Raw genomic sequence first — 12,911 nt, 5'->3', positions numbered from 1 at the left:
AATCTTGTCACCGGCGAGATTCTGCGATGCAAATATCTGCGCAGCATGCAACGCACCCGTCATCTGGATTCTGCGTCGGCGAATCCATTTCTCATTTGATCTTTATCGCCGGGCAACATGCAAACCACCACCTTCCCCCTGGCAGAAACCACTCCCACCGCCCAGAAGTCCTTGGACGGACCTGATATCCGCATCGATTGTAATCAAGATTGGCTTTTTGCCTGCGCCGGCTGCCAAAGCGATTTGTGGTCTGGAAAACTGTTTCGGCCTGCGACATTTCAAGGCTTCCTGTCACTGCTCCCCAATTCCCCCCATTCCCCCTTTGCAATTGCCAGTTTTTAATTTCCTCCTGGCTCTCTCATTAGCGGCCCGCGTTTCGGGTGGCCAACCGCGCCCCAGTTGCCAAAAGTGGGTCGAGTCGGGCCGCTTCTCGAAATTGTGGCGCACGCACCGCTCGGACACCTTAGCGGCTTTTGCTATTTCCAGCTGACTCTTGGCCCCGACAGTCTAGGAACAGACAATGGATGGGTGTAAATCATGTTTGCACTGCCTGTCTGTCTGGCGCTGGCTTTTTGGCCCAGACTCGACTTGACTTTACTTGACTTGTGGTCAATGGCTTGTACATAATGGCTGCCCCAAACAACAACTACAGTCGCCTCTTTGGGGCATTTGCAAACAATGACATTATGCTGACGTTTATTAATCGCATTTGCGAAATTAATGTCGTGACATTTTCGGTTTAATGTAGTTGTAATAAATAAATGCGCCGTTTACCCAAAGACCAACTGGAAAACACAATAAATATGTGCGGTGTAAAAAATCAATACAATAGTCGCGGAGACAGACGGCAGACACCACAGCCAGTCGCTGCTGTCAGTGCTCCAGATTATGTAACTCCAATTTGCATATAACAAATGAGCCGAGCGGTAGCAACTTTGTTGATTTTTCAACCAGTAAGGGATCCTTGACTTAAGAACAGTCAGAAAAAAGAATATTAAATGTTTCAAGTTACGATATTGTTTATAAGCGGCATTAATATTGTCATAGCACGGAGCACGATAACTGATTTATTAGATTTTCTAAAACACTCATATGTACATCTGCGAAAAAAAAATTTTTCGCTTTACCCCAGATGGGACTCGAACCCACAATCCCCGGCTTAGGAGGCCGATGCCTTATCCATTAGGCCACTGGGGCTTGTGCTACCGTCCGACAAAATGCTATTTTCAGCTACGGCGCCCCGTCATGTGTATGAGTCACCACTGTTACAGCAGGCAAGCGAAATATTCAGAAGGGAGCGCAGAACGCGTTTACTTATCGAATACCTTTTGGGGTGGAACGGTACCCCGTTGAAATATACCTCTGTTGATATCGGTGGCTGAGTTTTAAAAACTTTCCTAGAAGAAATATTTCAACATGGGTACTTGAAAACCGGAATATTCTTTATTAAGGCTGTTGTTATCAATGAGAAACACTTGAGAAGCAGAGTAAACATAACCCGAATATTTAGTGAGTTACATACATATGTATGTTTGCTTTTGCACAAAACACACATTGTTTGGTTCGCCACAAAATGAAATTCAAAAGATCAAAATATATTTTTACATTTTTTTTTGGGTTGCTGTCTCTCGAGCGGCCTGAGCTTCATGCCAGCATTTTGACAACAGGAATCGCAAGCCCCAGTGGCCTAATGGATAAGGCATCGGCCTCCTAAGCCGGGGATTGTGGGTTCGAGTCCCATCTGGGGTAAAGCAAAGTACTTTTTTTCTTTTTTTTATTTTCATTTTATCAGAAAAGATTATTTACTATCAAGAAAGAAAATCTTATCGCACTGTGCTTGCTTCACTAGTCGGCAAAAGCGTTTTGACAAACATAAAATGTAGACGGAATCTGAACTTGCCTCAAGGCAAAGGTAATTTAAACTCTGAATAAGATATAACTTTTCTTAACAAAATGAGTACCTATTGAATTTCTTGTCAAATTCTAGGTCTGAAACTATTTTCGTACAAAATATAATCGAAACGATTTTTCCAAAAGTCTTTCTGCAGTTAAAATGTCGCTGAAGAACGTTAAATAAATAGACTTTTACAAGTATTCCAAATATTTAAAAGGTACATATGACAAGATAAATATGACAAGTTGTGTCAAAATAATTATGCTACCAGTTGAAACTGATAAAAAAGAGAAAACTTTCGTCGAGGCCGTCTCGAATATCAGATACTTATTACTCAACTTAAGAGAGTGCGAAGGAGATGGAGGTATTCAAACTGCAAGGCTTCACAATTATGCTTAATCTGCAACAGCGCCACATATCGTCGATGGATAGTCTGACTTGAAAACCTTTGCTATAATGGTACAACACAGGTGGTTGACAGGTTTAGTTTCTATACATCCCTGCGTTCATACGGATGCACAGCCAGACAGAGGGAAATGCCTAGATCAACTCACTCGGCTTCCTTTTAGCTGTTACATACTTTCCGACGAATCTAGTACTTTGAAGTTTATGAAAGGTACTCATGAATATATGGCATTTTACCACAATATTAAATGTAGTGTTTCAGTTAGCTGACATGGGAAGTTGTCAGAACTAACCTACAATCATATCAAGTATCCTATATCAAGTACCCTATACCCTTTTACTCTGCGAGCAACGGGTATAAAAGTAAATTCATTTCCGCAATTGTTGTTGATAATTCTTTTGAGTCACAATTTGTATACTTTTACACTGAAAAGAAAACATAATTAATCGAATGGGCTTTGTAGAACGCCATTTTTTATTAGCCGGACCAGATTATTTCAAACAAAAATGATTAAAGAGTGCTACAATTCACTTCCAAATAATCTCGTCGATTAGTATAAGAGGCAATAAAAATGTAAAGAATCTTGGAAATTTTCCCGTGGGTGTCGGTGAAAGTGGACAACTATTTCGCAAGGTATTGGCAGTGCTCCATCAAACCAGATTATCGGAGTGCCGCTCCCAAATGCCGCGCCGCAAGCCGAACATAAACCATGGAAACTCGTCACAGCAGTTGACATTTCGCTGTGCCACTTCCACTTAATTTAACAACTTTACGAGTGCCAGCCATCGTCTTCTAATATCGTTTTCAGACATTTTCACCCCGGCTCTTAAATGGCAATCAACTTTCTGATGAGTTGTCAAAAACGCCGTCGCCTGGCGTTTAGCTGGATGCACCGCCAGTGGGCGTGGGAGTGGGTGGGTGTGGCTGGCCTGGCCCGGCTGAGATGAAATCCATCCACTTTAAAAGTTTGCCAAAAATTGCGGCTCATAATTTCACTTTCGCCATCTGAAATATGCATGGCCGTAAAATTTGCCAACGCCGTCCAAATGGCCACCCAGGGAGCCAAGGATGCGCTGGCATCGCCGGATTGGGACTGGGTTGGCTGGGAGGCGGTTAGATGGAAGCTTCGGCCATAAGCATTAAAATTGCATACCGGCTGCGAGGCCAAAAAATACTAAAAAATAAAACTGTGCCTCACATAGTTTCATTTGCTTTACGATTCAGCAAAACTTTGGCTGAGGATGCACGGAAGCTGGGCCGGGGTTCGCGGAGGGACAGCGGCGGCCTGTAAGGCAGTCTCATCATTAATGTAAATTCATTGTTGCATGCTGCAGGAGGGGAGGGCGAGGTTGCCCCACTGCCTGCATTATAACAATTCATACTGAATTTTTGATACGAATTCAACTTTCCCACGTACGCATAATCCATTAAGTAAAAATGGGACCCTCTCGACTGCGACATGTCTCGCTTTAATATGTAAAATGTTATATTTTTACATTTAACTCTAATTTATACTTTTAATACTTTGATTAATAGGCATAAATATATATAAAAAGGAGGGGCTCTTATAAAAAGAAGAGTAATAATGCCAGAAAGAGCAATAACGAATGACATGAAAGAAAGTGGATTTTATTTTATAACTATTTTGAAAATTAAGTATTTGCTAGTTCATTGGATATATTTCAAACAAGGGCTGCCGTTCCATACCCATTAGGGGAAGGATTCCTGCAGCCAGGGAAGTATTCCCCTGCCCCTATACAGCCATAGGCCCCACCTCGATGTAAAAACTTTTTCGCAGAATTAATGGCAAGGGTACTTTAGCACCCCGCGGAAACTAGGCCAAAGTCCGGGGTCTCTTCTGCAGGGAACGGGGAAGCGAGATGGTTGGGAGAGGGCAAAAGGCATTCTGCGAGGTTTATGGAATGCTCCGCAGATTGCATTTGTTGCATTTTACTTAATTGAAAAGGCCAGCAATGTGGGGGAAGGCCGTAAAAGGACAATATCGCTGTCCCTAGCCCTCTATGGGCTGCCTGCGCACTTCATAAAGCTGACAGGGCCCGGATCGCACTGGACCGGCTATAAAAGAACATGACCAAAGAAGCGGCTGCCGAGGAGGCAGCCACACACCAAAATAGACCGCCAGCGGACTGCCACAAACGGGCAGCATCGGAGGCAAGACAAACAAAACACGCCGGGCCAGAAGCAGGAGCACAGGCCAAGGCATCTGCAACAAGCAACGGCAAACAAACAACGAGCGCAGAAATTATCTACTCAGATTATGTCGAGATTAATTACATACGCTGAGCGCCATTGTCTTGTCAATAAATTGTCGTTGTCGTCGACGTCGCCTGGCGTCGTGTGGCTTAAAGATAAGAGGGCCTTCGACGCCGACTACCGAAATGTTAACTGGCTTTCCTTTCTTCCCCCATATTTTTTGCCAGTTTTGCCATTTTTTTGGCTGATGCTGTCAAAATTAGTTGCTCAACCCGGTGGCTGCAGCCAAGCCCCTCGTCCTCGGCTAATTAATTTAGAAATGCTGCCAGCATCGCCGCGACGAGCCCACCAAAGGGAGCGCCACATGGACCCCCGTTAGCGGCAAATAATAATGAAATGATATAGGTTTAATCCGCCGATAAGCATCGTGCCGCATCTCTCTGGCCAAAGTGCTCGCCAAGTGCGCGTAAATTAATTGGCCAGAAAGCCGGCGAGAGGGCCATATGTATATGCAGTTCCCGGCTCAGAAGACTGCCGACCAAGTTTATGTGGCTTCGACTCCGCCGAGGGGTACTGCTGAATTTAGTGCTTGCTAAGCGCCGAATGGCCAATGTAAATTTCCAGCGCTTGTGCCTTCTTGGCCCGGCCTAGATGTGCCAGAGCACCGGGGGCTCAGGGCGGCCGAGTGATGGCCCACGAGCATGGGCAGGGCTAATTAGAATGGATAACACGATATTGGCATCGCTGCACCTGGAAAATGCGGCCCACCACAACTCCAGATGAGTGTTTGGCCATGTAAAAGATGCGACTCGAGATTGTGGAGCCTGAAAAAATATTAGGGTCGGGAAATAAAACCCACTTCTTAGAAAAATGAATAGGCTGATGGCGACAGACTTGAAAGATGTATTTAATTAATAATAGTTGACCTGAGATATCATATATAATTCTTATTTACATATTTTATTAAAGTGATAAGCAAAGTTGTTTGTAAAACATATATCATTATTATTCCCATGGTAGTTCTGAGTGATACCGATGGGTTAGACTACTGAAGATCCAAGAAACCCTTGTCATCAAGAATGGCTAGCAGTCTGGTTGCACTTCTGATCACAGCCTCGCTGTCGTAGATAGACTTCTGAAACCGAAGTCCCTCCTCGGTTTCCTTGTATACACTAGAAAAGTCTGAGGTCACTTCACTGCCGTTGTAGATAATAAGAGGTTTGAAGAGATGGGCTAACAGAGCTGTAAAATGATAAGGATAAGGCATTGCTATTTTCATTGCGTTTCGCTTTACTTACACAAGAATCGGCGACGTTCGAACTGAAGCCGGAACTCTTGAAGGCTCGGGATAGCACCCGCATAGGCAAGCTGTTCCAGACTTGCTTTCAGGTCGCTATAATATTTATCAACGAGTGCCGGTTCCAGGTCCTGAACCTCCTCCCTGAGGGAAACGGTGAAGAAGTAGTGCAAGTCGACGGCGGGGGAAGTGTAGTTGCTGAACTGAAAATCTATGGCTATTGCTGACCGGGGAGTGCCCGCATCGTCGTACTGAAACATAATGTTGGTGGTCCAGCAGTCGCCGTGGATCAAAGTTTGCAGTTCGTCCTCGTTCACATCGAAGATCCTAGCCCCATACTCCATAATCAAACCACTGAATTTCTCCAATTTGCCGCCGTATGTCCGCTTTAACTCCGGATGCTCATTAATGAACCTCATGAAGGCCCTAAATATACCGTTGAATACCTCGGTGTAGCCCTTTTTGTCACGCGCAAAGAAGTGAGTAAAAAGGCTCTTGGTCAGGAGATTCGGGTGGCGTTGTTTCAGGACTACGGAGGATGCATGAAACTTGGCCAACAGCTCCAAAGTCAGTTTGGTGTGAGCCAGATCCAGCTGTTTGACTCGATCCGCATTAACGAAATTGGACTGCGCCAGGTCTTCCAGTATCATGGTGCTGTACTCCCGGTCCACGGTGATGGCATCTGCCGTAATCTTTCCATCGAGGCCTGCTTCCTGGAGCAGTTCCTTCATCTTCGGCAGGACGAACTCGTACATGTCCATTTCACGGTTGTACACGTCGTACTCTATGAAAATCTGTGCTTGGGGGACATTTTCGGAGAGGGCCTGCTTGACGATGTAGGTCCTGTTCTGAACTACTCCGTCGCCCTGCTGATAGTCCACGTGAATACGGGTCATGAGGCCAACGTAGTTCTGACCCTTTTCCGTCGCCTGCTTGTCCCAGATTTTGAGGACCTTAAGCTGATCGTCCTTGTAGTAATCCCTCAACCTGGGTTGCAGGTATTCCTCTGTTAGCCAAGTGGGTAGCATTGTTTACTGTGTGGGGTTTCACGAACCTCTAAAGCTCTTGAACTGAGGAATCACTTTTATATTTGTAGAATTTTTCCCTTATCGGGCACAATTAACAGCGCGATTAGATTTGCAATGGAAAATTGTATACTATCTTGCAGTGAAATCTGTATTGTTGTTCTGGCTTTCAAACGTTTGGTTGATTTCTGCCATGTCATGCTAAATAGCGTTCAAACATTGCTATTCCACATGAAATACGAGTCTAGAAAGATTTTTTAAGTAAATAGGCGCTGAAGTAATCTAACAGGTCTGTTAGATAAGACACTTTTTGTTTTATTTCACCAGAATCAAATATCATTTTTCCCACGGTCCTATTATGTAAGCCATTTAATATCAGCAGTAATTTAATTGCATTTTTCTTGAATTTACTCATTAGTAGTATACTTCATCCAAACACACTGAAAGCAGTTGTAAATATAGCACCTTGAAGACTTACAAATTGAATGAATTTATTGATGACCGGACAGGGGGTGACAAGTAAGAGGTTTATAGTTATCTTAAATGTGGAAGGTCTTGAGTACATTTCACACATGCAATCTAGTGGCCTTGCAGTTCTAATTTCATTAACAAATATTTGCTGCCGCATTACTCATCATTAATAACACTTGCCCAAAGGATGGTGCGACATAGTCCTTAGCCGCTCTATAGCCGAGTGCATTTCTGCCCCTACTCCGACGCCATGTAATTATTTATAATTAAAGTTCCTGCTGTGTCTGTGCTTCGGTTGGCCAAATTAATGCATCACACGATTGAGAGTTTACTGCTAACACAAGGACACAAACAAGCTGCGGTACATATGGGAAATGCATGCCAAATGTATGAAGATGACGACTGCAAAGTGAAAGTTCCCAGGTTCACTCCATTTTATGTTTGTTTACTGTAAAGTTTTCCTAAGCTGTGCATATAGAAATTCCATTACTTGGGAAATCATTTCGCAAGTGCATCTGGGATGATGTTACTTTGCTGTTGATGTTTGGCACACTGAGAGAAACACTCTTTCCTCTGTCATAACTTGTTGAAGGTTTCTAACGGTTTATTAATGGTTTTCAATTTATTTTAAGCTAGCTTATTTGAAACTGCCAAATGATTTTAAAACACTGTATTTTTTTAAGGCGCCTTGATTAATAAAAAAGGTTCAAAAAGAATAATAAGTTAATTTATAATAAATACAAAAAAACTTAAATTAACTATTACTTTTGAAATAAGTTTTTCTCTGTACGGAATCTGTGGACAGTGTGGATCAAAGTTTTGGGCTTTCAAGCTATTTGCAAGCCACGCACTTGATCCTCACACTCACACTGCCACACGCACGTGATTTCCCAGGCGGTCTAACGGTGCTTTGGCGGCAGTGACGCCATTTTCCGGCGGCCATTTTCGTCTGCCACTTCCGCCCTAGCGTGCCGCCTGAATAATTGATGCCGCGATGGGCCGTAATGGGTTAAGGGCTGATCCAGCGACAGAGTCGCTATTAATGAGTTCCCACCGCCTATATGCATAATGTATAAAATGTATGCGGCACTGCCAGCGACCAGCCCACCCACGAAGCAGTTGACAAATAAGCGCTTAAGTAATTTGCCACCGTTCGCCAACAGAGTGGGGACTTCACAAGTGAATATTAAATAAATTTTCCAGTTATTGCCTGCGTCTGTGCGCGGCCTCAACGGGTTAACCGAAGACCGGCGACGAGGGCTGCATTCAACTTGTAATTAATGTCAAATATTTACACATTTGCCGGAGATCAAAGGTCTGCCAGCGAGTCTCACAGCAGCCGGGCTAATTAAATGAGTATTTATATTTAAATTACACAAAACTACTTAAAGGCTTTACCCTTGAGCCGCAGGCTGACGAAGTGAACTGGGTGGCGCTGGGCGGCTTTTACCTAAGAACACAGCCGGAGGCAGTGAATATCTTCCGCCTCCAAGAAGGGCGAGAAATCAACCCTTGACGGTTAAACACCATATGGCGGGTGGAGCTTATTTCCCGAATAAATAATCATACTGGAAAAAGTGTCACTTAATTAGCTCAAATTAGTTAGCTTATCATTACAAATGTATATAAATAAATCATTGCAAGTACTAGAAGTAGCCCCGCGGCAGTTAGCATGTACTTTCTAGTGCGTACAAGGATTTAATTAAAAATAATATTATAACCAATAAAATGTATTTACTTATATAGGGTGATGGCATTTAGCAAACTCATTACCCTAGTTGTGCCACCCTTACTTTCCCACTTTTTCTGAAAAGGAGCAGAGTATTGCATACTATTTTGTAACCCCTTTGCCCCTCCACGTCAATTGAGCTTAACGCAAAGTGGCCTCATCCGAATCGATGTTACTGCTAATTTCACTAAACTTATCCCTGCTGCTCCTGTCGAAAACTTTTGCTGCCGGGAATATGCACAAAGTTGAAAGGTGAACTTGCCGCGTTCGTTATCCTTCGCCGGCAATTTGTCGCACAATTTGGCCGGCATTCAATTTGCTTCGAACTCGCTCGTCAAAGGCTTTCAGCTTGTTAGCGCTGCACTCAATTGGAGGCATTCAAATGCCGGGAGGTCGAGTGGCAGTAGAGGGTTAAGCTTGGGGGGCCGTGGGCTGAGGGCGCAGGGCGGGGCTGCTGCAGTTTGAAATTGCAGTGGCGCCCTAGCGGGGACATGAACCCGTGGAGCAACCAGTTCCAAGCTCGCAACAGAGGCAGCTCGTGTGTGATATTCGGCGGACGACGTGTGGGAAATGCGTGCGATGTGTGCCCTGCAGTCTTGGTTCTTCCGCGGAACACCAGTGTCCGTGTCCGGCTCTCGGCTCCGGCACTCGGGACCCCGGCTCTCCAGTTTCCCAGTTCTCTAGGCTTCCGATTCTCCGGCGCTGTTGCGGCTCTGTTAGCCGGAAATGTTACGGCGCACACACGAAATGCATTTGGTAACCCAATTTCCCACTTCCGGTGTCTTTTCGGCAGCCGCACCACCCACTGCACCACCCACCGGGCCACCCACCGCCCGCTGAGAGTCGTGAGCACGTGGGAGAGTGGGCGGGAATGAGCTTGGCCGGAAAATTAACCCACTGGCTCTCTCGCACACATGTGAGCTTTTCCACACATGCTCGGGTCGGGAAATGCCGAGCTGCGTCGTGGAGCTTTTCCGAGCTTTACCAGCTTTCCGCCCCACGTACTGACCCCCACATTTTCTTCTTTTTATGCTTGCTTTCCTCATTTACGCCGGTGTGCAGCTGTTCTGACCAAGTGACGTATTGTAAAGCCGCCAGTCGTGTCGCCACTTTGATTGATTGGGTAATGAAGTTATTAGATAGGTGTGATTGTCAGGCCGTGCGAGATTTCGATTTCGATTCCGAGTGTGGCAGCGGCGAATTAAGTGCCTCATTAGATTGTTATGATAGGTGTGCGGCATTGTGGGCGGCGCTGCAATACGCGAAATGCAATTAATATGCAAACGAATGAGTGATTGAGTCGTAAGCCTGAGTTTTTCCCATGATTTATGGAGGTTATTAAGGGGTTATTTAACGTCCCTCGGCAGAATAGCAATAATAATAAAACGAACGGTTAAGAAATAATTCGAAACATGATCGACCTTCCCTTACCTTATAGCAAGCATGTTTCTTGCTGAGAAAAAATATGAGTCAAAAGTCTTAAATCCAGAAAAAGGCTTGCAATTGTTTTGGAGAAAATTAATAATATATATACATAATTTTTTATTTCTTGAGTATATTTAAATCAACCTATTTGTTTTAGAGCGTAAGGAAGCCACTACCTACTAGAATTAAAGTAGATCAATAAATCTATAAATTGACTTGATTAAAGGTGACTTGATTCAAATGTATCCTAAGGAGGTTTTGCTTTGTAATATTTATACATATATATTTTTTTATTTTAGGGTAATGAGTATTTCTACCCAATATTTTAAACTGCACTCTGGGCAACTTTCACGCCTGGCTCAGATAAAGGAGACAACCCATTACCACCGAAGTGGCTCGCTTTCCCACCCGTTCACCTGGAGACCGGAGCAATCCAATTCCGCGCTGGAAAATATGATAACAGCTCTGGCCGCTTGTCACTAATGCTGACAAGGTCACATTGTCAACGTCACTGCGCGTGCGTAAACCAATAAAATTTGTCCAAAACGGCCAAGACAATAGCCAAATAAACAAAGGCTAAACGAGGGGCTTCTGGCGGATAGAGCCGCGGTAATGGGGCAGATACTCGTACTGGCAGCCGCAGCTAAACTGGCTTTAATGATTCAATCCCAAATATGGGTGTCAATAAGTTAACAGATAGACAATGTTGCACTTGCCGCGGCCAAAAGCGCGCTGTTGACCAAAAGCAGATGACTGGGGGCTGCATCTTGAGCTCGAGCTGGACTTGGGAGGCAGATCTGGCGGTAGGCCTGGACGCAGACCCAGACACCGCCACAGAAATTATGAAATGCATTTAATTTTGTTGCACACTTTTTGTGCGGTCCGCCGGATTCAGCTGCGCAGCTCCGCTGCTCTTGGGGTCTTTGGAAAATCTATAAAAATTCCATTGCCCATAACTTAAGCCGTTGGCATTGGACTTGGCCGTGGTCCTCTGCGAGCGAGCGACTGTTTAAGGAAGCAAATGTTTCCGTGCAGCTGCCAACTGGTTGACAACTTGTGTGGACCCGTGTTTTATGTGCCATCGGCCGCTGCAGTCGGGTTTATATTGCAATCTGTCCGCAATCATGTCACATCGTTCTGCAACTGGTTCTGCCGAGGTCTCGCATCTCCCATCTCCCAAGCAGCCCGTCTAATGAGCTCCGAGGGCGTTGCGAGTCTCAGGGCTTTCTTTCAAATATAAAAAGGTTTATTGCTGGGAAATGGCAAACGGCAAATGGGGGGACCTTGGCTACCCATAAATCTCAAGTGGATGCCGGTCGAGGATGCATAAAACTTCTGACATTAAGAGCCAGACGCCCGCGCTTAGGTCCAGCAGGACACCAAAAGTTGCTCCTGGCTGGCCGTAAATAAATAAACAACAAGCTGCAGAACAACTGGCCAAGAGTTTGCCGCCAAACAAAGCCAAGCAGCTGAAAAAAAGCAAAGAATTGTAGCGCAGTCAACAAGGACACTGTCATAACTTTTTTAATGTCCTGGACAGGGGCGGTCGGACAGCTGACAGTAGATAAATTCTAAGCAAGCAACTTTTGCAGCCAACTTGCACCGACATTCCTCTTGGCCACGTTGCACTCCCTGACAAATCGCAAAGTGCTCCCCAGTCAGCCAAAAAGGCGAAGCCAACAGGACGGGTCCAAAGAAGCTGGCCAAAAACTGCTTTGCCTCGCAGAAGACTTCTTTGTCTCTTTGGCGAATCGCATAAATCTCCCCGAGCTACTTAATTTTTCAGTACGAACTGCATATAACTTCGGAATCATTTTCCAGTAGACTTTACTGGGTTACTGGCACCGCAGCGAGATAAAGAATGTATGGCCCAACCCCCTGAAATTGACAGTTGACACAGTTGGCCAGCTTTGACAGGCAAACACAACGGGCCAAATTGAACCGAGACCGATGTTTGACTGGACTGAATTACCAGTTGCATAATTGATTCCCTTTGTCTGTACTTTAAATTACCTCCATTGGTTGGTTCAAATATTTAAAATACCCTATGGATAAAAAGGTGGGTTTTGAAATAGCTTCATTTCAGAAAAAGAACCATTTTTGTAAAAGGCATCATTTTATGAATATTTTGGAATTCAGCCCACAGAAAGCCAATATCAGGCCATCGCACAACCCAGTACTCTCTTGTATTTGCATTTAATTTTGAATTTCTGAACTCTGTTCGCCATGCCTAAACCTATTTCATAAATATTTGCAATGTTCGTTGCCACTGAGTAAAGAGCATTCAAATTATCTAATTGTTTGCACTTGTTTATTTCGTTTAATTATTGTGAAACGCCAGACAAACTAATTAAAAATTAAAAATGAATCGACTGTGGGTTACTTAATTAACAGTTTGATTGATTGGTCTTATTGTATTACTGAAATACTCGTGACAGTGCTCCCCGAAT

General features: G+C 44.4%; 1 protein-coding gene and 2 non-coding genes across 3 annotated transcripts; 1 reads left to right on the top strand and 2 right to left on the bottom strand.

Annotated features, from left to right (window-relative positions):
- Window positions 1-1,124: 1,124 nt before the first annotated feature.
- Trnar-ccu (transfer RNA arginine (anticodon CCU)) lies at window positions 1,125-1,197 on the bottom strand. Its single transcript has one exon. It is a non-coding gene; the product is annotated as a tRNA-Arg (tRNA).
- A 479-nt stretch (window positions 1,198-1,676) lies between these two features.
- On the top strand, window positions 1,677-1,749 carry Trnar-ccu (transfer RNA arginine (anticodon CCU)). The gene has a single exon. It is a non-coding gene; the product is annotated as a tRNA-Arg (tRNA).
- Window positions 1,750-5,404: 3,655 nt separating this feature from the next.
- LOC108029372 (uncharacterized) lies at window positions 5,405-6,855 on the bottom strand. Its single transcript, XM_017101600.2, has 2 exons — window positions 5,813-6,855; window positions 5,405-5,756 (listed from the first exon to the last, which is right to left on the bottom strand). The coding sequence occupies exons 1-2, from the start codon at window positions 6,837-6,839 to the stop codon at window positions 5,560-5,562; spliced, it is 1,224 nt and encodes a 407-aa protein (XP_016957089.1). The 5' UTR covers window positions 6,840-6,855; the 3' UTR covers window positions 5,405-5,559.
- Between the last annotated feature and the right edge of the window lie 6,056 nt (window positions 6,856-12,911).

This window comes from Drosophila biarmipes, chromosome 2R (assembly GCF_025231255.1).
Source record: "Drosophila biarmipes strain raj3 chromosome 2R, RU_DBia_V1.1, whole genome shotgun sequence".
Taxonomy (NCBI): domain Eukaryota; kingdom Metazoa; phylum Arthropoda; class Insecta; order Diptera; family Drosophilidae; genus Drosophila; species Drosophila biarmipes.
This window is presented reverse-complemented; position numbering and strand designations above follow the sequence as displayed.

Excerpts from the sequence above, each read along its gene's own strand:
- LOC108029372 (XM_017101600.2), bottom strand. The coding sequence starts at position 6,839 with ATGCTACCCACTTGGCTAACAGAGGAATACCTGCAACCCAGGTTGAGG. Across the intron at positions 5,757-5,812 it reads CGAACGTCGCCGATTCTTGT|CTCTGTTAGCCCATCTCTTC; the intron begins GTAAGTAAAGCG and ends ATCATTTTACAG.